We start from the raw sequence: 27,974 nt of genomic DNA on the forward strand, positions 1-27,974 counted from the left end.
TCAGGGCTTATAGGGACACTGAGGAGAGACTGAAGCTGGCTTGTATCGGCAGAATACCAGCTCCTGATTACAAAAACGCCACTCATACTGACAACAAAGCTCTTGTAACGTAGAAAAGAGCAAGAACCAAAATACAGCTATCGCCGCCACAGGCCAAACTCGCAAGTACAAGCGTGATGACATCATAGGACAAAACAGTGTTGCTACCAATGGTTCTAGCAACACTAGGACACGAGAAGCCACGAATCACTGAGGCGCAGCCAATGCATGCGCAAATCTCCTTGATGTCGCCCGATGACACCATGTACCCGGCAGCTACGCGCGCACCTGCAGCGTTGGGACCAATCAGCGCCTGCTCACTGGTGGTAGGTGGGTTCCCAGTACTCCGCTAACGCTAACAAGGTACACGGTATGCTAAAGGTGTCTGTTTGCGAGAACTTCGTTGACGACTTCGAGAGCGGGATCCATCGTAACGCTGGCAAAACACTGGTGCACACGTAAACGAAGCGACGGCCGCAATAGCCGATAGATGCCTTCAACGTGCGGCCGGCGGTAGCTTTCTTTTTGGCTGCTGCTAGGCCGCACTGCTGGCTGCCAGAAATCATGGAGTCTGGGTTGCGTCACGTGCACGTTGTGTTTCACGTCACTCAGTCCTCTGTCGTCATAGGAGAATCCCAAGTTTGAATCAGAGCGGCGGGAAAAACTTTTTCAACTTTGAATCCAAATTTCTTAGAAATGAATGCATCTTTCGCTGCCGGCCAAGTGGCAACAAAGCCATGAAATGCTGAGCTATTGGATCTTGCTTTAAAAAAAATATTAATAGAGCTCTGCTCACTGTCACTTTAACCCTGTTTACTCATCTGCCACATGCGCATGGAAATCCGAGCAGCGTCATCACCCACCGATCTCGGCCCGTCCGTTGCCCTCCTGGGCGATGCTCCAGAGGCGCACCTGGGAGGCGTAGGCCACGGCCAGCATCTTGGCGCCACCGCTGTCGGGGCCCTGGGAGGCAGTGGTCACCACCTTGGCATTGAGGGCGATGCGCTCGATGACGGGCTCCAGGTAGGGGCTGGTGAACGCCAACTGCCACCCCGTCGAGTCCTTCAGCCTGGGGGGGGGGGGGGGGGGGGGGAGAAGGTGTACGGCATGAGCAATAACCAACGCCACAATCAACTTATCACACAGCCTCATCATCATCATCAGCCTGACTATGCCCACTGCAGGGCCTCTCCCATGTCCTTCCAAAGGCCTCTCCCGTGCCCCCGTGCCGCACACTGTACGACCGGAGATGAGAGCGTTTTTGGGGAAAGCACACCTTCCAGGGGCCCGGCGCAGCATTCGAAATATCGAACGGCGGGCGAAACTGGGGTTCGATATACTGGGCAACTGTCCTATACTTTTACACAGTGTTTTCAAGAAGATAACCTTTGTTTTCAATATAGCCAATAATTCGGAATGTGAGACTTCGACTGCATGGGAGGCGCCTTTGCCCTGCAGTGGGCGCAGTAGTCAGGCTGATGACGATGGTGATGAGCCGTACTGAATGGAGGGCCTCCTTTGAGGAGGATTTGCCGCTCTGCTCTCGAGTTGTATCCACCTACAGTGTACGTTGAAATTGTGAGAATACACACAGGAGGGCGCCAGGTGCATGGCAGCATAAGGATGGGATGACCAGGACAAAATGGCAGAGGAAAAAAATTCAGACGGCACTTAAAGGAATACTCAGGCGGTTTTCGAATCAGGTAACCTTCTAGGGTTCTGAAGTAGTGTGTTTGCTGATGTCTCTGAAGTTACTTTTTCCATTTTGGCTAAAACAGTGGGGCAATCACCAATTGAAAGCGCCATGCTTAAATATCCTGCCTCCAGCACAAGCGCAGGAGAGGAGAACAGTGGAGAGGGAAACCTCGTCCATGTCGGCCAACGTGACATCAAGTTGAGGAGCCAGGGATACTTCGATGCGCCCAAGCGAGCATTCAGTAAGTGCCGTTTCTCGTGCTGTGTGCTTTGTTCCTCGTATCGCGTGCTTTGTGACGTACAAAGCGTGTCAGCCAACCTTGAGCATCAGGTTCAACACGAGGTACTGCTCTGCGATCGTGTCCATGAACAACTACGGCCGCGACTGTGTTGTCTTCCACTGTTTTCCACAAGATCATAAGCGTGCCACAAAAGGCACGGCTGAACTATCACTCAGTTCCTTCGATTTTTCTCGCATATGAGATGCGTGTCACCATTGCCAAGAAGCGCCTCTTATAAAAGTAGAAACATGATCACTTAGCCCCAGCAGAAGCCTTACAGAGGCTCAAGCATGTGTCGCTCTCCTCAGCTTAGGCGCAGCTTGGTTAGTGACTTTAGGCTCGGTTCAAAGCGGGCAAGCAAAGCAAAGCAAAATAAAGCTAACCAAAATAAAGCACAGCAAAGCAAAGCAACTAAGTAAGTGCTTGACCTCGAAAGAGGTTGCGCACTGAGAAATGAAAATGAGGCCTCGCCTCTGAATGCTGATTTCACAAATGATGAATCCACTATGTCCAAGTCGAACACTGGGACATTTGGTTCTAATACCTGTCGTGACCTAGCCTCCAATCTGACTGAGAGACGTATGCGATATGCAAGGAGAAATCGTATGACACCACCCGCAATGGTGTATGATGAACGGTTGCGTCACAATTATGATAATAAAATTGCTGTTTGAGGAAAGGAAATGGCGCAGTATCTTTCTCACATCCTCAACCGTGCCTTAAGAGAAGAGATAAGAGTCTGGGAAGGCATGCAATTGAAGGCACATATGTCCTCCTCAGTTAGAATCCTTGTCAAGAGCTAACGTCCAACTTGTCAAGCACAACTTGACAGGTCGGACCGATAGTATGTACAAATAAAGAAATAAAAAATAAAATAATGGTGGTCGGGTTGCTGTGTGCGTCCTACAGCTGCCTGAGGATGTCAAATTATGTTTCTTGCCATCCTGGGATTTTCCGTACCATGTGCGAGCACACAAACGCACTGACACACACCACCGGCTTTCCTTCCTCGTAATGGGACTAGTAATGCCTCCACATTCACAGAGAGCCCCCTACCTGTAGCAGGTGACAAAGTGGGCGTATGCGACTGCAATCCAGTTCTGGTGGCCCTTGACCATGGAGACACGCAGGTTGTCCGGCCACGCTGAGACCCCTGGGGGGGGGGAGAGAGAGCCACACCTCAACACCTCTCATAGGCAACAGATATGCGGTCAAGGTATAGGACACTCATCTCCAAAATTTTGAGTATGAGTCGAATATACCTCACAAGAGTCGATACTACTAGGGTGTGCTGGCGCATTTGGAACTTGAAATACAGTTAAACCTCGATTTAACAAACTCAGCAAAATCTGCAGTTTACTACGCAACACTGGAATTTCGCTACATCAAAATTCGTCTTCTAGCATGATAAGCTTCAATGAAACATGGTGCTGGGCTAGTTAGTTATTCACACTTCTGGGCAGGAGTTTCTCCACAAAACCAAGACTTTTGCTTGAAGCTTTCCATATTGACAAGAAGGCGGACCACTGCATTAGTGATCCTTCTATAAGCCTGTGTACTCAGCGGAGCGTGGTTTTTTGGAAGAATTTTTATAACAATCTTTGTAACAGATTTTACTTCCTTGCCTGGTCATATGTCATGCGTGGTTCTTTCATTTTCTTTTTCCTTTTTTGCAATCTGTCTCTGACAATAGCTACACTTACAGCTGAAGAGGTGATAACACCCTTCTTATCTGTTAGTCTAAGATAGCTGGCGCTGCAAAGTGTGACATGTGATGTGATTGGCCAATTATATAACTGTGACTTGATGACCAAATAAACCAGTTGATATAGTAGCATTCCTTTGTGTCTTGTCTTCCCCTGTGGTTGTCGTTTTTGCGCTGCCTTCCTACCTAGCACAACAAGATTCTGTCACAAATGGTATGCGGACCACTCATGGGAGAAACCTTTATTTGCGATGAAAGTGCCCTTACTTTGCCGTCAGCACAACGGCGTTACACGAGTCTTGCTCATGCTGCGAGCTCCCCAGCCGCCCCATCACGTCCACCGTCCCGAGCTTTGGCGCTGCTCTCACGGTCAGCTGCAGCTGCAACCTCATGGGAAGGAGGGAAGGGAGACTGCCACCCAGTCTACACCTCCCTCCTCCATGTAGGAGAGTGAGGAGCGTCCTCCAATCACCGACCAATCAAATGAAATCACACCCACTCCCCCCTTCGTGTTTTTCTCCGTAAGCACGAGTGGGTGTCTTTTTGCACATGTACAGGTGCCGGAAAAAGTAAATCGAAGGCAATATTCACGAAAAAATTTAATCACTGGCCACCCCCAATTCATGCATCCTTGAATACATATGTGCAGGCTAATTGTGATTGTGTGAATTGCACTGTGCACCAACAAGCATGGACTATTATGCTTTAGATTGGAAGAAATTACATTTTTTTGACAGAGTTGCCTTCCATTCACTTTTGACGGCGAGTGTACGCGCAGCTTCTGAGCGGGAACCAAGGGTTGGCTTCACAGCTGACTGGTGTGCAAACCAATGTTAACAGCAGAAATGTGGAAGTATTCAAAATTTTGAGTATCAATCGGATATGTTTGTTATCTGGGTCATATTCACATTCGAGAAAGTGATATTTGATAATTTTCGAACATTAGGTATTTTCCGATTATTTTAAGATTTTCTAAAATACAGCAGTGATCAAATACCGCGGCCACTTTTATATATCTCATCATGGCTAAACCAGAATGCCTGGGCAAATTATCTGATGATTGAGTTCAACTTGTCAGGGGAATGGTGTGTCCTCTTTGCTTTCTTCTGCGTCGTTCATCACGTGAATATATCATACCCGGTCGCTGATCGGCTTGCTCCTCAAACAAACTTTCACACGTGGGCTTTCCCAGAAGCGATAAGAACAAGATGACCAACCACCTGTTTTGAACGATCGCAACGCGAACGCGCGTTTTTTTTGCTTTCTTTGATCCTTCCATTAGGTGTAACACATCTCACGCCCACATGCATGGCACCTGCTCAATCCCATTTCACAATTCCTCTGGCATAAGCTCTGCAACCTCGTTCTGGTCAACTATGGTAGGTGGGAAAATGCTGCGGAGGGGAGCTGAGCTGAGTGGCAGGGAAAGTGGTCATAGAAAAAGAAGGTCGCCTGCTGCAGTGCTACCCACACACCCCTTACGTGTGTTGCAGGTCATTTCTTCTGTCAGACGCAGTCACACTGCTCGCTTAAAAGCCCTTTTGGGAATCTGTCAACATGACAAACGTAGCAAGCTGCCACAGAGCACAGGCAGCACTTGGTACTGATTTCAGGAAAGATGGCAGAGCTGCATGCCAGCCTGCCAATGCGACGTAGACACTCAATCATCATACTGAGACTGCAAATGCATAGTAAATCTGAAAGCCAGGCAGTGCCCACTATTACGTATGTGCTCCGCTCAGCCACTCACGCCAGTGGTAAAGTTCATGGTTGTTCGTCCTCAGGTTCGTTTCCAGCAAGTAATGAAATTTCATTACACTGAAAGTCCGGCAAAATTTACTTTGTTATACTGAAGCTAAAAATACATGGTGTTGTATTGAAGCGAAGTTATGAAAACAAGAATATTTTGTTAGACTGAGGATTTCGTTGTGCTGAAGTTCATTACATCGAGGTTTGACTGTACATGGCACAAAAGTCAGGGGGCACTTTGTTGACCTAAAGTGTGGTGAGGCGAAAGGCTTGAGCGCGGTGTTGCTGCTTGTGTCACTGATGTGTGGTTAAGATGTTAAGCTTCGCCTCTAAGAGGGAAACGCGACAGCATCTTGCAACGCTGCCAGGGAGTCCACAGAACGCCATGGCCCATTTGGCTGTACACCTTGCTCGTTGGTAAATTGGTTTTTGAGGAAAGGAAATGTATCTGTCTTGCATACCTCAGTGCACACCTGAACCTCCTGAACCTCACTGTAACGGGAAGGGAGGAAGATGGGAGTGATCAGGAAGATGGGAGTGATCGAAGACACCCTATTCACCAGATGCACCTGTGTTCATTCCAAACCATCGAGCTGGCATGGAGTGGTTAGAGTGCTCGTCTCCCACTCCGGAGACTGGGGTTGGATTCCCAAGCTTGACCAGTTTCCTACTCGGTTTTATTTATTTATCTGACCTGACTAGAAAGGTTAATTACGCTAATTAGGTAATTAAGCAATTAACTCAACTCATTCCCACTTACTTGGAGCATCACTATAAAATCCCTGTAATAGGTTGCATGGTTACTAGCCAAAGTACAACTGGCCCCGTTTGAAATTCGCGCACTGTGACGTCCCGACCGTTTCGACCAATTGAAAAGCGTGACATTTCTGTCGACAGCTCCTGCTTACAACGATGAGGCATTAAAGGCTTCCGCCTTAACAAAAGGACAAGGACAGAAACAACACACGCAGACACACAGCTAACTTCCAAGAAGATTTCACCAGAGGCTTCATCCATTCCGCCTCAATGATCTGATCCTATTTTGCATCTGGTACTCTCCAGATGGTAGCGGGAAATTCGGAAGTCGTGGGTTTGGATCCCACCGGTGGCACGCGGCTGTTTTTTTCTTCTGTTTCGTCATCAATTACCTTTAAGTGATAAAATATTTACATCATTAATTTCCCGCTAATCACCACCCCAAATTAAAGAAAAGGAACACTCCCCTAGGCTTCTTGTTTCTGTTGGGTTCCTTTATATGCAGAGGTTAAATAAACATCACTGGTCCAAGCAATCTTTCGAATGAGAGCACCACTGGAGCCCTGGGCAGGGCCAAATTTCCTTCCAGCTGTCCGACTTTGCAAGAAAGGAGTGAGAAATTCTTCTCCTGTCACACTGCAGCTAACACTTATAAACATTCATGTCACATTCTCGCAACCACCCTGTGATTTTTGTCACGTGTCACAGCGACTGTAACAAAGTATGTACTCTCATGTGTATTTTGCTTTTCTGACTGTGCATTTTACATCGTGTAACCAAGCACTGTCTGCTTGGACGGAACTGCAAAAACCACTCCTGCATGAGCCTGGCAATCAGGCTCACAGTATTGTCAAATAAACAATAAATAAATAAAATAAATATAGAAAAAGACAGGAGACGGTTGTATTAGTGACTGGTCTTAAGTGGGAGAGGCACTTCTGTACCTGTTTTCTACCAGCAGCTGTGCGTGGGTAGAGATTGATGGATAAAAAAAATTCCTTCTGTCAAATGAAGCCTGTTAAGCTTGGCAATACTTCGGAGCAATAGTGCAAACAGGACAAGGGACCAAGAACGAGTAGACACACACACAGCGCTAACTTCCAACAACTTTATTTGCCTGAATGACCTGAATGCCTGAATGACCGCCTCCGTGAGCATAATCGCAATGTAAGTAACAAAAACGAAAATGATAGAGAACTTGTGAAACATTGCAACGCATGTGTAAAGTGCGAGCCATTACTAGACGTGTTTTTTAGTTGGGAAAAGTAACGAAAAGTGCACTCGTGAAACTACTGAAGCAGAAAAGATAGCCAGATTAGGAAGTGCCTGTGTGAGCACTCCTGTCAGACTCTGAAAAACAGAAGTTGCTTACCTACGCTCGCAGTGAATTTGCGCATGTTTTGGGATGACATGGCAAAAATGCATGTATAAATTCTTGTGCTTTGGTTTCTAATAAAGTTGTTGGAAGTCAGCGCTGTGTGTGTCTACTCGTTCTTTTGTCCCATGTCCTGTTTCCGCTATTTCTCCAAAGTACGAACCAACAAGCCTGAATTTCAATGTTCTCACTTTGTGCACCCCAACTGGGAACCCCAGCACCGCAGGCACACAGCTCACTCACCCTGGGGCATCCCACTGCTGGCCCAGCCGCTGTCGTCACGGATGCGTCGGCCGAAGTCGGCGGAGGAGTTGCGCGAGTGCTGCTGCCGCAGGTCGAGGGAGGAGGCCCGCGAGTGGCCCCGGACGCCCCCCGCACGCAGGTCCGAGGAGCTGCGCGACAGCTGTGGCGCAGCACCCCCTCCCTGGCGAGCGTCCACGGAGGGGTTGCGCGAGTGACTGCACGACGATGGAGGCGGCCGGGATGCTGCTTCAGGCATCACCCGAAACACCGAGCCTGGCCGGGCATCTGCACCGGGGGAAGCAGGGCATCACTCAACTGGGCCATCATCTCCAGGCATGGCACAGGCAAAGAAGCAGCACATCATCATCATCATTATCATCAGCCTGACTACGCCCACCGCAGGGCAAATGCCTCTCCCATGTCTCTCTCCAGTTAACCCTGTCCTTTGCCAGTTGCAGCCACCCTATCCCTGCAAACTTCTTAATCTCATCCGCTCACCCAACCTTCTGCCGCCCCCTGCTACGCTTGCCTTCTCTTGGAGTCCACTCCGTTGCCCTTAGGGACCAGCGGTTATCTTGCCCCTTCGCATTACATGCCAACAAAAGGATGCCTGTCAGTAGGACAGTGATTACTGTAGTAAGGTGGAAAGTTGGGCAAGTTGGGCAAGTTGAATCTTATTCACGATGAAGTTAGCGCTAACATTGAGGACCAAGGTAGGAGAGAAGGTTTATCTCTCCCTCTAATCGCCCTCTAAGGTTTATCTTGACGTTATCATGTATGTTCCTTTGATTTACTTCACGAGATGGGCATATATGCCAAGTGTTCTTCCATTAAAGTGCTTAGTTGCGAAAAAGCGCTCGTGTTGTGTCTTCTCTCCTACCTTGGTCCTCGTTCTTGGTGCTAACTTCATCATGAGCAGTGATTACATTCAGGAGATCACAAAGACGCAAAAAAGTTGATTTTTTAGAAAAACGGTTTTCCCTAACAAATACGTTTCAAACTATGCCTTTCTCAGCAAAATATCCACATTCAAAATGATCCCAAAGTACAAAAAAGAATGAATATTTCCAGAATCAGGCAATCAAGAAATGAGGCACGAGCTACAAGATGATGCTCCACTTCATGTGATCGCAATTTTGAAACTTCTCTGCAGCTCTTCCACCTGAACGCTTGTTTTGAAACTATATTTGTCTGAAAGCTTGGCTTCAGAGACCAAACACTTCAATGCATACAGGAGAGGTCCACCTGGTTGTTAACCTAGCAAGCTACTCCAGCCAACACTACAGCCCACGACAACAATTAGTCTCTGCCTTACTGGCTTTGTCTCTGGTTTTGCTTTGGAAAAATTGAAATGAGCTCAGTATCGATTTATTCGGGAGGAGCAGAGCTGCGCACAGATGCCACTGTCACTGGCTTTTACAAGATACTATAAAAATTTAACTAACTGTTTTCCTAAATTGCCAGCCAACCCATTTTGTACAATCCATTTTTACCAATGTATTCCTACTGAGGCACCACAAAAACTGCATCTTGGGTGATGCTCATATTAGAAACAGCGCAAAGGACAGGACACAAGGAAAGGGACACCGCATCGCATCCTTTGCTGCACTGTTTCAAATATGAACGTTAACCAACAAGCCCCATTCACAACACATGGGTGATGCACTTCTGCAATTACTTCTAATGGTTTATAAAATTTTTGGCTAATGACCTCTAAAGAAGAGCCCAATTAACCCTTTAAGGGGGGAAGCTGGTCTTCGAAAAATTATAAGTCACACTAAAGGAATCTTCAAGAAACAGGTATTTTTGCATGCTCATTCCAAATATGTAATTTAATTTTATGTAAAGCAAGGCCTTGTGCACTTATATAATATGCTATGTAACTTTTTGCCAAGAGCTTTCAATAAATTTTGCTGCAGGAAACTTGCTAGGACACATGCCACTGGCTTGTCTTGACATCAAACTATGCAGTAAGGGCAAAACTATTATCCTGCCCATCATAGAAGTTACAGGGTTTTGAATATGCCACTTCACAGATGGGAAGAAACTAATTATTTCAGAATCCTATAACTCACCTTCTATAACAAGCAGGATGATAATTTCACCCTTACTGCATAGCTTGATGCCAAGAGAAACCAATGGCATGCAATCTAGCAAGTTCCCTGCAGTAGAGTTTCTTTCACTCTCTCGGCAAACGTCACCTAACATATTGCATAAGTACACAAGGGCTTGTTGCACATAAAATTAAATTGCGTATTTGGAATCAGCACGCAGAAATGCATGTTCCCTGACGATTTCATAGTTGTGGCTTCATTAATAAAAAATTATTCCTAAGGTCCTCTTCTGCCTTAACTGCCAATTTAACTGCCAAAAAACGTACCAAAAATCGCCAATTTTTTTTTTCATGTTTCCATAATTTTTCTATGCAATTCTGATTCTGAAAATGTATTACATCTTCGATTTATGGTTTGAATTAGTGCACAAAATAAAAAAAAAAATGCTGCTGTTGAGGGTGGCTTTCCCTCAATGCATGCCGTGGTAACGGGTCACAACGCACTGAAATTCGAAGCATTTAGTTGATGAAAAACAGGGTAACACACTGAAAAGTGCCCTTGAGAAAAACACCAGGCAGTTACGAGGAATTGTAGTAGTTGTCAGCCGACAAGGTGAAGTCCTAGTCGAGACAGGTCCATCAGTACCTTGTTATTCATCACTTCCTTGCCGGCCATGTCGACTGTGCAGTTGCCAGTGTAGACTGGCAAATTGCACATATAGACTCATCGTCATCATCATCATTTATTTACCCTTAAGGGCCCTTGGCTTAAGGCATTACATAAGGGGGGGGGGGGGGGGGAGCGGTCGTTACATATTACAGTGGTCGGTAACATCAACAAGAAATACAAAGTGCAGGGTTCACGGTCAACATCAACATTACCAAAAGTATCAACACAAGAAAGACACAGCAGCTCCAGAACAACTTGGAGAGAGATAAGAGACACACATGCACACACTCAAAAACACATCAGAAAAACTCAGTCCTTGAAATGTGCTGCTAATAACTGCCCGAATTTATCGGGTTCTATTTCAGTAACTATGAAATCGGGTAGGTCATTCCTGGAGATTCACACATTAGAAACAATTTGAGGCCAAATCTTGCGCGTTTGAGTGGAGGATATTGCTTCCATGCGAATCTTCTCTTGAAAAGCAAGAGGTTCTCATCAACGGACACATCCTGTTCTGGCACGCACAGGCAGCAAGGAAGGCTTCGTTCAGCCTTGTGATAACGGGCCAAAGTTTGCATAGTGTGGGCTGTGGATGGTTAGCTTCATCCACGGTTTTCAGGTTGGTGAAATGCAGGCAGAGCAGTGAATGTGACGAAGCAGTTTGTGCTCACCCGCTTCCTCAACGGTGGTGTGTCCAAAACTTCCTTTTGTTGACCAGTGCACCTGAACTTGAGGTTTGCCAACAATACCCTACGTATTATCAGTGCAGCGAAGACCATCATCTGACCACAGTCTACTGGTTTCAAGGTAGAAGCCCGAGCAGCACAATACGCTACCGCATAACAGTTCGTCTCCGTAACGATTAGGTGAGTGATGCCCCAGTCAAAAAATTCAGGGGGCACTTTGGCTCTCTCAAGTGCTGCAAGGCGAAAGCTTTCCTGGCGCACTGTTTGTTCTTCACTTATTTTTTTTACTTGTCATATTTTACTTTTTCATTTCATTTCTTGTGTTTGTTTGTTTTGTTTATTATATTTTATTTCTTTTTATTTTGATATTTATTTTTCCCCATTTTTTATTTTTGTTTCTTTTCTTATATTCGTTTTTTTTTTTATTTTTTATTTCCTGATTTTTTTTTATTTCTTTTATTCTATTTATGAAACCCATGTATTCACCAGATGAGCCTTCATTTATGCTCAAACCCTGAGTCTTCGTGGCGGAGTGGTAGCGTCTCCCCTTCCAATGCCAACAAAGGCCCTGGTTCGATTCCCAGCCTCGAAGCAATTTCTTTATTTCAAGCAGTGACGCCGAACCATGGACACATCTGCCCACACGGCTGTTAACGACAGTATGAGGCATTCACCAACTTGAAAACCATTTAACAGTACTGCATATTGGGCGAGTTGGTTAACATATAGTATAACATATAGTAACATATGTTAACATACAGTTAACATATAGTATGGTTAACATATAGTTAACATATAGTTAGCATATAGTATAGTAACATATAGTATCGCCAAGGCTCATAACACATGCGTGGCCAAACCATCTGTTGCTATACGGGAAAAAGAGGTAGCATATCTGGACAAGTGCTTTGCGTCTTGATAGCAGGAGCTGGCGGTGACTGTTGTGTTTAGTTTTCTTCTTTTGCTTTTTGACCAACGATTTTATCGCACTTTCTTCCTTTATAATTCTACGTGTTTTCGAATAAACTTTCAGTTGTTAGTCAGCGCTCGTGTCGTCTACTCTTTCTGTCCGTGTTTTTCACGCTAAAATTTTGCAACCTGAAAACCATGAATGAAGCTAATCACCCGCAGCCCACGCTATGCAAACTGTGGCCTTAAAATAAGAAATGAGACTAGAGACTGAAAAGGATGCCAGGCCCCACCGGACTCAATGGGAGGGATCTGGTGTGCTCACCGACTACACCGGGGGGCATCCCAGGGGGGAGGCATGAGGGGTCCACCATGAATGGGGGCCTCGATGGACCCAGCTCCGGGCGTCTCTCCGACCCCCCGGCAGGCGTGGGCAGGAGCCCCGAAGACGGCAGGCTCCGGGCACCGGTGGAAACCTCGTACGGGGGCACCGCTGTGGTCACATACAACGAGAGAATGACCAGGACATTCAACCCTCACAGCATTCTCAAATCAACCAACTCCTGACATTCACAGTGTTTTTCTCTTTCATTGCGATGGCATTTAAACGGGGATGAGGGTCTTAAAAACTTTTTTTTATTATTATTAGCACATCTTTCTGAAAGTTAGCATATTGATGTACCACTGAATGCTGATTTCAAACATGCATTTAGATTTCAAATATCTCAGCTAGAGGGTAATATATGGCAAAATAAAATATCCTAATTAGGTCATTTCTTACGGGCCTTCATAGTAATTTATCAATTAAAGAAAGATTTTTCGTGATTAAGGAGATATTTTCAAAGGCCCAAAGCATATCCTAAAGCTAGCAAAATGTCCATAAAGTCAGTTTGTCGATCATAAATAAATAACAAAGTTGGAAAGAAAAAAAAACAGTGGGGCAGTAATCAGCCCACCCTTAGCCCCATTGCAAATACATCATGTTTAAAGGAAAAAGAAAGCTTTAGGATGTGTGGATGACCTTTGAGAATGCCTGTATATTCTTAAATAAGCTTTTTCTAACTGATAAATTACTATAAAGGCCTGTAAGAAATGGCCTAATTCGGATGTTATTTTGCAATAAATGTTCTTCCAGGTGAGATATTTGAAATCTAAATGCATATTTGAAATCAGCATTATATGATACACCTGCATGCCAAGTTTCAGCAAGTTATGGCGACAAATAAAAAACAAGTTTTTCAGACCCTCATCCCCCCTTAAAGGGATACTGAACCAAACTTTTGGAGCTGCTTTTTTGCATGTAAACAGGAGCTTGACTGCTAAAACTGATAAATGTGAGAAGCATTTTAGCGGAAAAGGCGGATAACACGCTTTTTTTCGCGATTTATTGCCGTATCGTTGCACCTGGCGGCCGCCTGTGAAAGCTGCGACTAGACGTCACTACACCCGCGTGCCCACCGTTCCCGCAGAAGCACGATTGCCATCGCTACTTGCGGCTTTTCCATGTCTGTTATCTGCTCACGGAGTACACAGATATGTCAAAATGTTAATCGATGCTGTCTACATACCATAACCGTATGCACGCTTACGTCCGCTAAATGCAGCTACTTTTCCCGGACCTTACGCCATTTCTAACATTCTCACTTTTAAAACAGAAGCGTGATGATGTTCAGACTAGTGTGGCCATCTGGTGGTTAAGAGGGCAAGCACTGTTGTCAACAAACCGACACCCCTCTTAGCCTAAAGGGGCCAAAATCGTCACTCTAAATAAAAAATAAAGCAAATCTATTACTTGTAAGCTTTTTTATGGGTGACAGGAGACAAAGCGAGAGACCGGTGGCCCATTTATGGCCATTGAACGCGCTGAGGAAGACAGCAACAATGACACAACCAGTCCGAAGCGAGGTTTCATGCATCGAAGGGCGCCGCCATATTTGTCGCCGCGGGAGGGTGCCATGATGTCACGCTCTTCACCTTGCGCCGGCCGGGAGGGCTTGGCGTGCGCTCGTGAAACATCGAAAATAAAACCATCCGCTGAAAAATATGCGCAGTGACGACTAGATTTCGGTGTAACCACATTCCGAGAATCTATTTTCAGCGTTTTTGCTCAATTTTCAGATTTTGCTTCAGTATCCCTTTATGTTGTCGTCTCATAAAAAATTCCCTGCTCCTCTGTCACGAAATTCCCTGATCAGTAGAGAGAGGTCAGGTGATCTTGTGACATCAGCACAAGCTGCCCACCGGAGGGGTCACATGACCTTCATTTATTTATTTTATTTATTTACAAATACTGCTAATCCCAACTGGGACTGTGCCAGGAGGGCTTAGTAAGGTTAACAGAACGTGGTCAAGCACAATTGGAACATTCAACTGGTCAGCGTGTTAAGAAAAACAACAAACGGTAAAACGAAAATACAACCGAGCTGTGACGGAAACAAACTAGCACATAAAATAACGATAATGTCGGTAGTAATATACAAAGAATTATTTGAGTTAGAAAGAATTATTAATTATTAATTAAAGAATTATTGAGAGAATTAAGAAGAATTATTTGAAAGAATTATTATAACCTGGCCACCAAGGCACAAGTCAGCCTGGTCACCGGGTTATGAGCTACCTACCACCCGTCCTACGCGGAAATGAACACAACTCAAAGTCAACGTGATTGCCCCACCCAACCGTCTATGAATGTGGTAATGAGGACTCCAAAAATTTGGAAGTTAGCCCACCGCAGAAAATGGATTAGTAAGCTGGTTTAGTGGGTCAGGTTAGTGCAGTCCCATATGATAATCCAACTGAAGGTACTGGAACATCCTAGACAGTGATGACTCATGCATACCATATCCATGATTTGAGTTTCAATCAAATCAAATCAAATTTATTTCAACATCACAACATACATTGCAACGCTGCGGGTGCAGGCAAAAAGCCCTCAGGAGGCTTGGTGAGAGCTACACCCTACTGACACACACTTGGCAGAAACAGCTGTGGTGATCACTATGTTAGGAATATATTAGAAGACACCTTGGCATAAATTGGTGCGCGTGCAAACTGGTGGCATTTTTTTTCTGTTTTCATTGACTGCTGCCGTAGACCGCAATAAAACATTTGTGTCTAAGGACACTGGCGTTGCGTACAACACTGCAGCTCTTGTTGTACAGATGCAAACACGCACTTGACCGGTGGCTAAGCGGCCGAACGTTGCTCCGCACGTCGGATTATCAGCCCAGAGGAGGATGGCAACAGGGGGGCACCATGCAGTGCACGTGTTTGAGAGTATTTCTCCCTCTCCTGCCTGCTCCTCACAAAAGGGCAGTATATATAAGAGCAATGGAACCAGCTGAAACCAGAGTTTCAGCAGGAAAATCGTAAGAAAAACATTAAACACTCATCACAGACACCATAACGGGCAACCTTCTCCTTTAAAAATGTAGTTACGAAGTCCCCCCAAATTTTTCTTCCTTTTCTTTTTTTCTGGCATTTAGATACCCACACACACAGATGCTAGTCCATCTGGCTTTGTGTTTCTACTGACAACATTGTTGTTTTTAGGAGTTCCCTTCGTCCATGTTTCATTGCAATGCGCTTCTCTTTTTCGTTGTACCTATATTACGCCACTGTTAATCTGTCAGTTTTTTCTGCAACATGAACCAATCCCTTTCACACTAACCCCCAGGCAGTGAAGGTACTTGAATATATGTGCCTAGTAGTCTGAATGTAGGACACTTTTTTGGTGCAGTAAATCTAAAAGTTTGTGTGAAAGCTTGCAACTGTTACAGTGGGTTCAAGAGGGTCTAAACCATTTTTGTGTAGGCAAAGCAACCCCTCCAGTGCACACAACTGGTTGATATAGCAAATTTTGTCGAGCCACAGTGCCGAGAGAAATTGCGTTTTCGAAATTCTAAAAACTGAGAACGCTAACACTAATGACTAACCACAAATCTCCAACTGCAACTATGTGCTTAAATCTAATAGCTAAAAAGTTATAGAAAGTAGGTAACCAGCCCACTAGTTAAGATGATTTTTTAGAATTTCCGGTGTCTGCCAGCACTGGTAATACTATGAAAATTGCCAGCGCTATTATATCATCTCACAGTGCAAACGGTGAACCGTTAGCCGCAGCGGTGTTGTCAATATCCCTGGCCGTCTCCAGTGACAGCCCTGTTTGTAAGGATGGTCTACGCACTACTTTTCTACGTTCTGTACACGTGCACCAAAAGTAAAACGGAGCACGCGAGCGGTGGCCGAAATGGCCAATAACTGCATACCAGTGCGCTCTATCACCAGATGCGCAGCAGAGAGCGATGGGGCGGACGGCACATCTGTCTCACCCATCTCGATGATCTGCGCTCGCCTTATCGCAGGCACGAGCGAAGCCACGCTGCTACCACCACTGCTCGCAAGGGGTGCTTTCAGTGCTTTGTCAGGAATGGCACCATTTTCAATCAGCGGGATTGTCGTGATTCGCGCTTAACCTGGTGGCGAGTTTGTTGCCTAAACGCTTCTGCATCGGTTTCACAAGTGTGGTCAAAATTTTGCTTGCCTAAAGGGGGAACACATGCAAAAGAAAAGCATGGATATACTGGCTGTGTTGTATTTATGACACAAATCGACAACCAACGGCATATAAACGAGGTAATTGAAGACCACTTGCTTCAACACAAATTAGCTTTCTCACACTGGAGAAAACAAACGTAAACACATTATCATGGAAAATGAGCTTGTCTCTGCTTGAGTCATGCTCGACTGGTTTTATTTTGAGCATCTGTTTATATCATAACGACAACGCAGCCAATACATGCATGCTGTTCTTTTTTTCATGCATCCCATGAGCCAAGCAAAATTTTCACCGCACTTGCCAAAAGATGCACTAGCTTTTATTTGGTTTGGTATATTGGGGTTTAACGTCCCGAAGCAACTCAGGCTATGAAGGATGCCGTAGTGAAGGGCTCCGGAAATTTCGACCACCTGGGGTTCTTTCACGTGCACTGACATCGCACAGTACACGGGCCTCTAGAATTTTGCCTTCATCGAAATTCGGCGGCCCAACCGAGATCAAACCCGTGTCTTTCGGGTCAGCAGCCGAGCGCTGTAACCACTGAGCCACCGCGGCGGCCGTGGCATTAGCTTTTATACTCCATAGCGCAACAAACTCGCTGCCAAGTGAAGCGCAAACCCCGGCAGTCATGCAGACTGAAAATGGTGCCACTCTTGACAAAGCAGAAAGTGCATGCCCCCGAAGGCCAGCTTTTCTGCACGATGCGGGCAAACGATAAACCCTTGCTTGAAGCATTGCAAGTGCTTCCTGCAAGCAGTGACGGTAGCAGCGTGGCTTCGCTGATGCCGGCGATAAGGCGAGCATAGATCATTGAGGTGGGTCAGCTTGATGTGCCGACGCCCCTCTGCTATCTGCTGCGCATCAGCTGCAGTTTTAGCCAGTTCGGCCACTGCTCGCATGCTCTATTTTACTTTTGGTACAACTGTACAGTCTTTGCGAAAAGTAACCAGGCTGCATGTTTTTCTTCCCAGCATTGGTATTAAAGCTACTATGCCAGCCGCCCTCAAGCTCTAAATCTCTGCATGGCAAGAAGAACCCCCTGTCCTCACCTTCAATGAACTTTTTGCTCTTTAGGGAAGCCGTGAGGGTTCTGTTATACGAGTGAGAAGCAAACCACGAAGCCTGGTTAGTTTTGACAAAGACTGTATCTTTCTTTCATTCATGCCTTCATATGTCTGCATATATTGTATGTGCATCCCCTCCCCCCCTTTCAATCTGTCAGGAGGAGGAGAGGCAGAGGAAAACCGACTCACTGGCCATGGGCAGGTAGCCATGGAAGAGGACATCTCCACATGATGACTGGTGCAGGTCTTCACACAGGATGAGCCGCTTCACTGCAAGGTAACAACACAGTCGGGGGGGGAAATCAGGGGCCCGCCACAGAGGCTCAGAAAGAGTGGCCCAAGAGAAAATTCATTTTTCATTCAATTCACAGCATGACACACACACTTTTTATTCAGTTATTACTTGTTCTTGTACTTTTCTTTTCTAGCCCAAACTTTTATTCTTTTTTTTTTGACTGCTTTTGCTTCTCTTGTTTGACTCTGCTTTTGCTACGATTGTTTGACTCTGCTTTTGCTACGAGATGGCCTGCTCAAAGTTCTGTTATCAGAACCTCTTAGTTTTTTCTGCAGGGGTTAAAGGTTTCTTGTCCGTTATCCTGATGTTGCTGCTTTTTTCCACATGTTGGGTTCGGAGCGATAATGGCATGAGTCTCATGCCTGAGCTGTATGTTTAAATATGCCACCTTTCCGTGCAATAAACAGTTGGTAGTGTGCGCATGTGGTGTCCCCTCTCTTGTTAGTGTCCTTGTTGCACCGCCGTTCATTTCATCATGCACCAACTCGACCCTCAGGCCATTCTTCTGTTGTATTCTTAGTTTGTACTGCAGTACTGTACACCAAAACCACGTTGGTACATTCCCAGTTCATATGATTTCCAGGTTTATACACTGAAAATAACTGACATAAAACTGTCCCGTAGAGCTACACTTTTTTTCCTGGACAGCATGTTCCCCCATTATACAAAATCCCGGCAGCTATGTTTAAAATTTTGACATATTCTGGCTGTACAGTACGTTTGGCAACCAAATGCACACGTGAAAACATACGACTGGACCCAACATGAGGGCAAGTAACGTGTGGAACTGAAATGTGACGGCAACCACCTGCCACTGTGTAGCTTCTCTGCAGTGCTCCTGTGCAAAGGGGCGAAGCACCAAAAAAAAAAAAAAACTGGAGAGGAAACCTAAGCTCCGCCATAAGGTTGTGCAACGTGATAGTGCTAATGGGTTAATAATGCCCACATATGCGGAAGTGACCACTCACGACTTAACGTTTACAGACTGCTGGGAGTCCTCATGCCACTACTGGCGCACTGGTTAAGCGATGCCCCTGCATCGCTTAACTGGCCTTTTTGCGACAATGAACCCTTAACACCGTCATGTTAAAAATGAAGACAAGAGTGGCTTCAAGCAGCTTTGCGTTCAAGAAGCCTTTTTCATGCAGCATGGCTTATACTGCCCATATCAGGTAATGCATAAGCGTACCACTTTGACAGCATAAGAACGCGCTTTCAGAACCAATGCATTCTCGCTAGGTCACTCATGCCAACTCACGCAAGGGTCTTTGGAAGAGCACAAATTCTGCAGCACCAGACAGATAAGTTTTCTAAAAAGTTAAAAGAGAGCACTGTTTATCTAAGAAGACACCCATATTATTATTTCATATATTATATTATTTCATATATTATATATTATATTATTATACCAATATATTATTTCATAATATATTTCATTCTAGAACTGGAATAGACAGAACCAAATATATAGCCAACCCTGATTACGTGTCTTTACGTAGAGATCATTCACTTAAAGTTAAAGAATACAGGTGCCGGACTGACCTTTTTAAAATGTCTTTTTTCCCCAAAACGGTTTCGGAATGGAACAAGCTGCCTGAGGAAGTAGTGTCCATATTATCAAATGATTCATTTTCTTCCATGCTGTGACATTTTTTTGTGTATAATAATTCCGTGTTCTTTCTATCTCATTGTTATCTTTTTTTTTGTAACCACCTGCACGCGGTGGCATTTGTGTACTTTTTCTTCTACCCCCCCACTGTAATGCCAGCCAATGGCGCTGTGGGTATGATGATAAATAAATAAATATATAAATAAACGTGTGCAAGCCAACCTTCACATTCCCTTTGTCACAAGTAGGATTTTCACCCCATCTTGCGAGTCAGCGCCTGCACCGTGCTCCTGTGTGTCATCTGCATCTGCGGTTGCACGACCCACTAAGAAGGAATGCGGCTTTCACTAAAATTTTTTGTTTCTTGATACATTTCCATGAAACTTATTGAGCATATTATGAGTTTATGACCACCCACCCAAAATTATACTTTTTATTTTGTCACGTAGTGGTGACTGCAGTCCGGAAAGCAGGAAGACAGCGAAAATGTCTTCGAAACAAAACTCTTTATTTGGGCTGACTTGCGCCCGCAAAGAACTGAATCACTCGGCGGCGGCGTAGCAACTAGCGTGCTCGGTGGTCGTCGAACAGAATCCCCGCCACTCTCGGCCGTGCTCTTTTTAAAGCTCACAGCGAACTTTCGAGATATAGCGTGCAAAGATACTAGAACATTCTGGAACAACGTAAGCTCTGCTCTGCCTGGATGCGATCAATCCAGATAAATCTGGTTGCGTCTTGCATCACAGACAGAGCGATAAAGTGGTGTGCCAGCAGCTTTGAAGAATGAACAAACACTACAAACACTATTCCCCTCTCAAAGAAGCACTTTAAAACATAACGTGACTAGAAACAAATAAAATGGACTTTGCAAAAATAAACAGAGAGTGTGGAAACAGAGCGTTCTTTAACGCGCATAATAGGGCTTTAGATGGACGACATGGACAACTTCTGGTCGTACGTGGCGTCGCTGGGATGCAGTCATTTCGTCAGGGGCGACTTCATATTCCAATTCACATAGCCAACGAAGAACCCTGTACGGGCCAAAATAGTGGCGCAAGAGTTTTTCACTCAATCCGCGGCGGTGAATGGGCATCCAAACCCAGACTTGGTCTCCTGGCTCGCATTCCGCGTTGCGTCTTCGTACGTTGTAGCGTGTGGCGTCGGTCCGCTGCTGGTCTTTGATCCTTAATCGGGCAAGTCTTTGGGCTTCTTCTGCGCGTTGATGGTAGGCGGCGACGCCGACGTTATCTTCCTCAGTAACGTTCGGCAGCATGGCGTCCAGCGTGGTCGTGGCCTCTCTGCCATGGACGAGCCTAAAAGCCATCATCTGGGTGTGGTCTCCTGCACTGCGGTGTTGTAGGCGAAGACTATGTAAGGCAAGATGGTGTCCCAGGTCTTGTGTTCGGCATCGACATACATGGCGAACATATCGGCGATGGTTTTGTTCAGGTGCTCAATCAGTCCGTAGGTCTGCGGATGTCATGCAGTTGTCCTACGATGGCTGGTTTACCAATTATGGTAAATCGACGTCGTCTTTTCAAGCAATGTCATTTTAGAATACATTGCCACCCACTCTAAAGACATCGATTTCCTTGCCTGAATTCAAAAATAAGCTCGAAGTATTTTTATTGCAATGCTGATGTGTTGTTCTCTTTTTGTGTGTATTACCTGCGTTATTGTGATTTTTGGCTCTGTTTTTGTGGTGAAGTATTGATTTGATATTTTCTATATTTTATAATTATCCGCTAACTGTGCTGTAATCATTCCTTGTATTATTGATTTACTGAGGGTCCCAGTGCAGTCTTTGACTTTGGGACCCTCGTCTGTACATTTATGATCTTTTGTATATTTTTTTGGAACCAATAAAACCTAACTTTCTAATCTAAAAAAAAAAGACACACACACTGCTAGTATTTTTCTATCAAAAACTAACAAACTGGCTTTCTTAACTCTTTCCAGTCAGCGATGCCCGACAACGGAGAAGTGTGCGTCTGCTCACTTGTCAGGCATGGCCTGACACAACGTTTTGCCTGCTATTTCTGTACGAAAAATGGCGCACCATCTGGTTGGAATTGTTGCTGCCTGCAAATTGGCTCCTGCAGAATAGCAGCACCATACTGATGCAAAAATATTTTCTCATGACGTGGCTTTGAGGGCCTGAATTGGCAGCAAAAAATCACAGCCTGACTTCCATTCCGGCAGGCAGGCTCTAAGGAAGGTTGTCCAATGACTTTGTAGAAATTGAAGATGACTTTAATGACGAAGACAACTACGTGCCTCCTCTGACAAGGACTGCATTGCCTGCAGTGACAGAACGACAAAGGACGGCGGAAGGGAGATTTTTTTTTTTTTCCAAGACATTTGAGAGGAAGCCCTCCTCCCCCCCCCCCCCCAAGGAGAATAGGTACCACGCTCTAAAGAATTTCCACTGAAGCCCTAGCAAAGCTGAAAGAAATGCTTTACATAATGGAATCAAGGAGTGGCACTCCCTTGTTTACAAGAAGGTCCAGAGCATGCTGACCAGTGCAGTAGTCACTGGGAAAAGTACAGCTGACTGTAAAGGCTCAAAAAATTTCATTTCGAAGGAAACAAAAAATGGCATGCCAAAGGGACCACTCGGCTTACGTGGCAAACAAGACAATAATAAGGCCACACAGCAGGCGGCAACAGGCGAAGAGGCACGCATTACGTTTCATATTCTCCCGCTTTCAGAGGAAAGATTCAGTATCTCCTTTGTGCCATAAAGCCAACTTACTGCTCCTTTCTGTTCAACAAAAACATAAATGCCTGTGTCTCTTTTATCACGTTATGAATGAAACTGTTGGGATTGATAAACAATATTATATAAAGGAGTACACATCTTGCATAACCCGTATGTCGAAGAATTCCATGCTGCTAAAGATTGCTTTAAAATTCCTTCTTTCCACTGACCGCACATGACTGGAATCGGCTACCTGATGACGTGGTGTCTGTGGAATCTCGTGATGAGTTTTCGTCTCTGCTTTATGACCATTTGTGTAGTACTTAGCAAGCGTATTTTGTTACGGGTTTGCTTGTTTGTACCAGTTGTCTTGGTATTTCTGCCACTATACAATGTAATGTTTCCACTCTTACCTTGGTCCTGGAAAGGACTGGTAGTATGTGATAAATAAATAATGAATGAATAAATGCAACAAAACTTGTCACCCCAAGAGGCACTCACCGAGCGGAGTGATGCCGTAGAACTCGGCCTCATGACGCAGGATGCTCATGTCCAGGTCCCTGCAAGGCACAGCCAGTTAGAATTCAGGTGCAACAATGCAGCTGCCCGCCAATATCAGGGGCACAGGCAGCACACACGCTGGGCAGAACAAACACTACTAGGCAGCAGAGACGTGTAAATACTGAAAGCTTCGAATACGAACATGACGAAGAAATATCTTCCAACGTCAAATCGAATACCTGTCGAATATGACAAAAATATATAAGAAAAAATAGACGGGCGAACGCTGCTGCTTTATTTTTCCAAAAAAAGTGACTGGTCTTTGCAGCTGAAATAAACAAGACCGACTCAGCACCATAAAAATATTAGCAGATGGATTAGCATGGCTAAACGCCGAATATTGTGCAGTAGCACTAGTTACAGTGGGCTTTTAAGCTCCTTACATGCTAAAGACATTTGACCTAAAGGTCACTACCATAAAGGCCTTTGACCTAAAGACATATGAGCTAAAAGCCTTCACTACAAAGACCTTTGCCCTAATGGGCTTTACCCTGAAGGCATTTAACTTGAAGGACTTCACACCTGGCAGGTTACCCACAACCTGGTGGGCAGGTGAGCAGGCTTCCAGGATGTAGTACGCATGCCCGAAACCAGACAACAGGCCTAGCAGTGCTACTGCACTAAAACAGCGTACACAGATATGTATACTACCTGGTTAGATGGCATAACAGGATACAGCCTCTAATGTGGTCATGCAGAAAGAGTAACAAAGTGAAATGAACTGAACACACACGACTGCCAACTAAGAATGACGTGGGACTAGTGAAAGCTCAATAATTCAGATTTCAAGGAACCGGAAGAAATGCCTGGATTCCTCCCCCCTAAAATCCCAAATCATACCCAAAATAAAAAAAATTGGCTGAGGCTTAGCTAAGGTTAAGCCTGGATATCTCGAAGCGATAAGCTGCGGTGATGCTTATGGTTATGCTTTATAATTTAGCCTATGGATATGCTTACGGTTTAATTTACGGTTATGCTTTGGTTAGCTTATGGCTATGCTATACGTCTGCCTCGATAAACACGCGCTTGCGGCGAATGTCAAACGAAGACGCATGGCGTACGGCAGCGTGCGCCTGTTCGATGGGCAAGCGCGCTTTATATACCCCTCCTATGAAATGCGCACGGCTGCGGCGAAAGGTCAAACGGTGGCGAGGAGGAGAAGCAGTGGCAGATGCGCAGTGTGTGATGTCACTCGTGCTCCGACATACGCCGGCTCACGCAAAGCGCGGTGTTGACTAGCGTAGTGAAGCTTTTCGCTTCAAAATCTGTTTGTGGTGAAACAGCGCATAGAGCTTCCTTATTGAGGTGACTTTTCGAAGGTTCACAAAGATACTGACGTGGTTTGGCCACACATGATCGACTGCGAGGAGATCAAGGGAGCGAAAGCCGCTTTTTAGGTCGTGGCACTTTCCTCTAGGGAAGACAGATGGTTGGACCACTGCCCTGTGGCGGAAACTCAGCGTTGGTAGCTTTCACTCGCTGCATCTCATTGCAGGCGATTAAGGTTTCTCACAATGCGCAGCTGCTACAGTAGAGCTGTGGAAAACTGCATTTTGCCAAAAGAAATGATTATCCTGCACATTTTCGACCACCAGTTGCAACAGAGCGCCCTTTGTATTTCGCTGCCCCTGACACAAAGTGGACTGAAGTCTAGCACACCCTCCTCATCAAACAGGACAGGAGCAAGCAAGCAGACACACACACCTCAGGTCAATGTCCTTGGTCCGCATGAAGTTGAGGATCACTGAGAACAGCTTGGGATCCCGGTCAATGAAGATCTGAAGGAGGAGAATCAGCAGGAGGAGGATCAGCTCAAACTCTTCCATAACATACACTACTCCCACACTGGCATTCCACGCGAAACATACATCTTCAGACCACATTACGTATCCACACGCCTTGACCATCATCAAAAGGTACGTGAATACAAGTGCAGGACGGCAGCATACAGCGACTCTTTTATTTTCCGAAGCCCAAACGCCAATGGAACTGTTTGCTGGCCGTTGTTACGGCCATCTCATCAAATGAATCCTTTTATTCCGCTTTGGACAGTGCCACGTCATTTCATAGCTAGACGGTGCGTCATTATCTGTGCGCTGCTTCCTCGTTTCATGCGTTTCACTGTGTATACCAGTGTCTTCCTGTCAATGCACAGTATAGTTACGTGAAATACACATTTGAAGTTTTTTTTTTTGAACATGCATGTCTACTGCATTGGTGCTTTGTTCTAAAATACACGCTTATGGGGTGAACAACACACCTGATATTCTTGTACCCAAAATTCTGTACATAGACGCGTATTGCATCAATGCTGTTATTCTTTGCTTACTTCATGAATGACTGGGCTGCTGTTTCTCTTTTTTTTGTATTTAACTGCATTTATGCGCTATGTTATCGTATCGTCCCCCCACTGTAGCGCCAAATGGCGCTCTGGGTAAGAGATAAATAAATAAATAAAATAAATAATAACAGGAAACAGCTTCTTTTTTTTTTTTTTCACATGCATACTGGCTACACCATGCTATGGATTATCAGAGCAAATCCAGGGTCAATAAGGAATCTTCGAGCAACGTTAAAATCTGGGCTTGTCGGTTCATACTTCTGACCAGCAGCGCAACGAGACAAGGCGAGTGAGTGAGTGAGACAAGGTCACAGCACTAACTTCCAACAACTTAAGGAGGGACATGGGTCTTAGATCATTTTTTTTATTTACAGACCAAATGCAATGAAACTATACAGACTTATTCAGTTTTTTCTGCTGATTTCAAATATGCAATTTGTTTATTTCTAGGCCAATTAGTTCCTTAGATATTATATATATCATGCCATTGTCTGCTGAAACAATAGAAAAGAAATGGGCCACCAGAAATTTAATTTTAATGTGTGGGTAGATACTACAATGTGTGAGGAATGCAACGCTGGAAGCAATTTTCAGTTTTTTGTCCGTGTGGACAAATGGGCTTAATAGTTAGTTTCATGTGTGTCATGTTTTCTGGCACTGTATGTCTGGTCAACTCACTTGAAAACTAACTATTAAGCCCATTTGTCCACACAGACAAAAAACTGAAAACTGCTTCCAGCGTTGCATTCTTCACACATTGTAGTATCTACCCACACATTAAAATTAAATTTCTGGTGGCCCATTTTTTTTCTATTGTTTCTGCAGACAATGGCATGATATATATTAATATCTCAGGAACTAATTGGCCTAGAACTAAACAAATTGCATATTTGAAATCAGCAGAAAAAACTGAATAAGTCTGTGCAGTTTCATTGCATTTGGTCTGTAAATAAAAAAAAATGCTCTAAGACCCATGTCCCCCCTTAAGTGGAAAAGATGTGCAACAGTTTATACATGCAGCATTGGCGTGCCATCACAAGATATAACAAAATCAGCTTGAACATACGTAGGCAATTTCTTTTAATGCCTCATCGTTGTCGACAGAATCCTATCAGCAGAGGCATCACAATTTTCGGTTGGTCGAAATGGTTATGACGTCAGAGTGCACGGATTCGAAGTAATGAGGCCACCCACGGAAATAAAAAAAAATAAGAAAAATAAAAAGAAGAAGTGAAAAAGTTAAAAAATACACAATTAAAACAAATAAACAAATATAAAACAAAAAAATAATAAATAAAAAGTAAAAATACAAAACAACAAGTAAAGAAATAAGAAGGAAAAAACTAAACAAAAATTAAGAACAGAAATAAAAATAAAAAATAAAGAAATCAATGCCAAACAGTGCACCAGGAAAGGCTTTTGTTTTGCAGCACATTAGAGAGCCAAGGTGCCCCCTGATTTTTTTTTTTTAGAAAGTCCGACAGAAGGTGTGCTTACACAAGTGCTTCCTAATCTGGCTATCTTTTCTGCTTTGATGATCTCACGAGTGCGCCTGTCCCTGCTTTTCCCAGCTAGAAAACACTTACTGAGGAAAGGACTGCACCTGTGACATGGGTCACAATGCTTCACTAGTTCTCCGTCTTCTTCGTTCTTATTACTCATATTATGCTCACGAAGGCGGTCATTTAAGGTGCAACCGGTTTGTCCAACATATTGTCTGCATGAGAGTGGAATCTCCTAGATTAAGAAGTTGGACAGCCTATGCAAGGCAAGCAAATCTGTTCGTCACATGTCTAGCCAATCAAAAAGAAACATCAAATGCCGTTTGTTGATTGTAAACAAGGTGTAGTGTACCAAATTCCGCTCTCATGTGCAGGACACCATGTAGGATAAACTGGTTGATGCTTAAATGACCGCCTTCGTGAGCATAATCGCAATATGAGTAACAAAAACGAAGAAGACAGAGAACTAGTGAAGCACTGTAACGCATGTAAAAAGTGCAGCCCTTTCCTTGATAAGCGTTTTTTTAGACGGCAAAAGCAGGGACAGGCGCATGCGCGAGATCATCGAAGCAGAAAAGATAGCCAGATTAGGAAGTGCTCGTGTAAGCACACCTTCTGTCAGACTTTCTAAAAGAAGAAATTGCCTACGTACGTTCGCGCCGATTTTCGCATATCTTGTGCTGGCTTGGCAATGCTGCATGTAATAACTGTTGTACATCTTCTCCGTTAAAGTTGTTGGGAGTTAGCGCTGTGTGTGTCTACTCATTCATGCGCTACTGGTCAGAAACCTTCCGAGCGATTTGACAGTGCCTGAAACGCCCGTGTCACTTCATGCCTTCAAGGGCACAAACGAAGAGGGCCAAGGTGAAGCCTGTCGTAATGCAACTTGAGAGATCCCCGGCCCTCTCTACACATTTGGGGCATTTATTTTTATTTATTTATTTATTGATACTGCAAGCCCGTAGTTGGGATTTTAGCAGGGTGGGGATACAAATTAAGCAGTTGAACAAAACAGGCAAAAGTAAACAAAAAGTAACAGTGCAAGTTGAAGCTCTTCTGCACCGTTGGGAATGCAACAATTAAACATATACAACAGAACAGTGAAATAGCAAATACAATAAAATCTAGGTGATATGTTGCGAGAACAACGTCAGTGACGGCTACAGCACTTCAGTGTTAGTA

The 27,974-nt window shown here is 44.7% G+C and overlaps 1 protein-coding gene across 1 annotated transcript in view; it reads right to left on the reverse strand.

Moving 5' to 3' along the window:
* LOC149334637 (BTB/POZ domain-containing protein KCTD3) overlaps positions 1-27,974 on the reverse strand; it is a 66,313-nt gene that overhangs the window by 22,147 nt on the left and 16,192 nt on the right. The window contains exons 4-10 of the mRNA XM_089555275.1: positions 24,654-24,727; positions 22,890-22,948; positions 17,973-18,053; positions 12,487-12,654; positions 7,844-8,128; positions 3,072-3,168; positions 903-1,108 (exon numbers count right to left, since the gene is read on the reverse strand). Coding sequence (XP_089411401.1) covers positions 903-1,108; positions 3,072-3,168; positions 7,844-8,128; positions 12,487-12,654; positions 17,973-18,053; positions 22,890-22,948; positions 24,654-24,727 — 970 coding nt within the window. The remainder of the gene's footprint in view (positions 1-902; positions 1,109-3,071; positions 3,169-7,843; positions 8,129-12,486; positions 12,655-17,972; positions 18,054-22,889; positions 22,949-24,653; positions 24,728-27,974) is intronic.

Source organism: Amblyomma mixtum, chromosome 8, assembly GCF_055824585.1.
Source record: "Amblyomma mixtum isolate Tamu chromosome 8, ASM5582458v1, whole genome shotgun sequence".
NCBI classification, from domain to species: Eukaryota; Metazoa; Arthropoda; class Arachnida; order Ixodida; family Ixodidae; genus Amblyomma; species Amblyomma mixtum.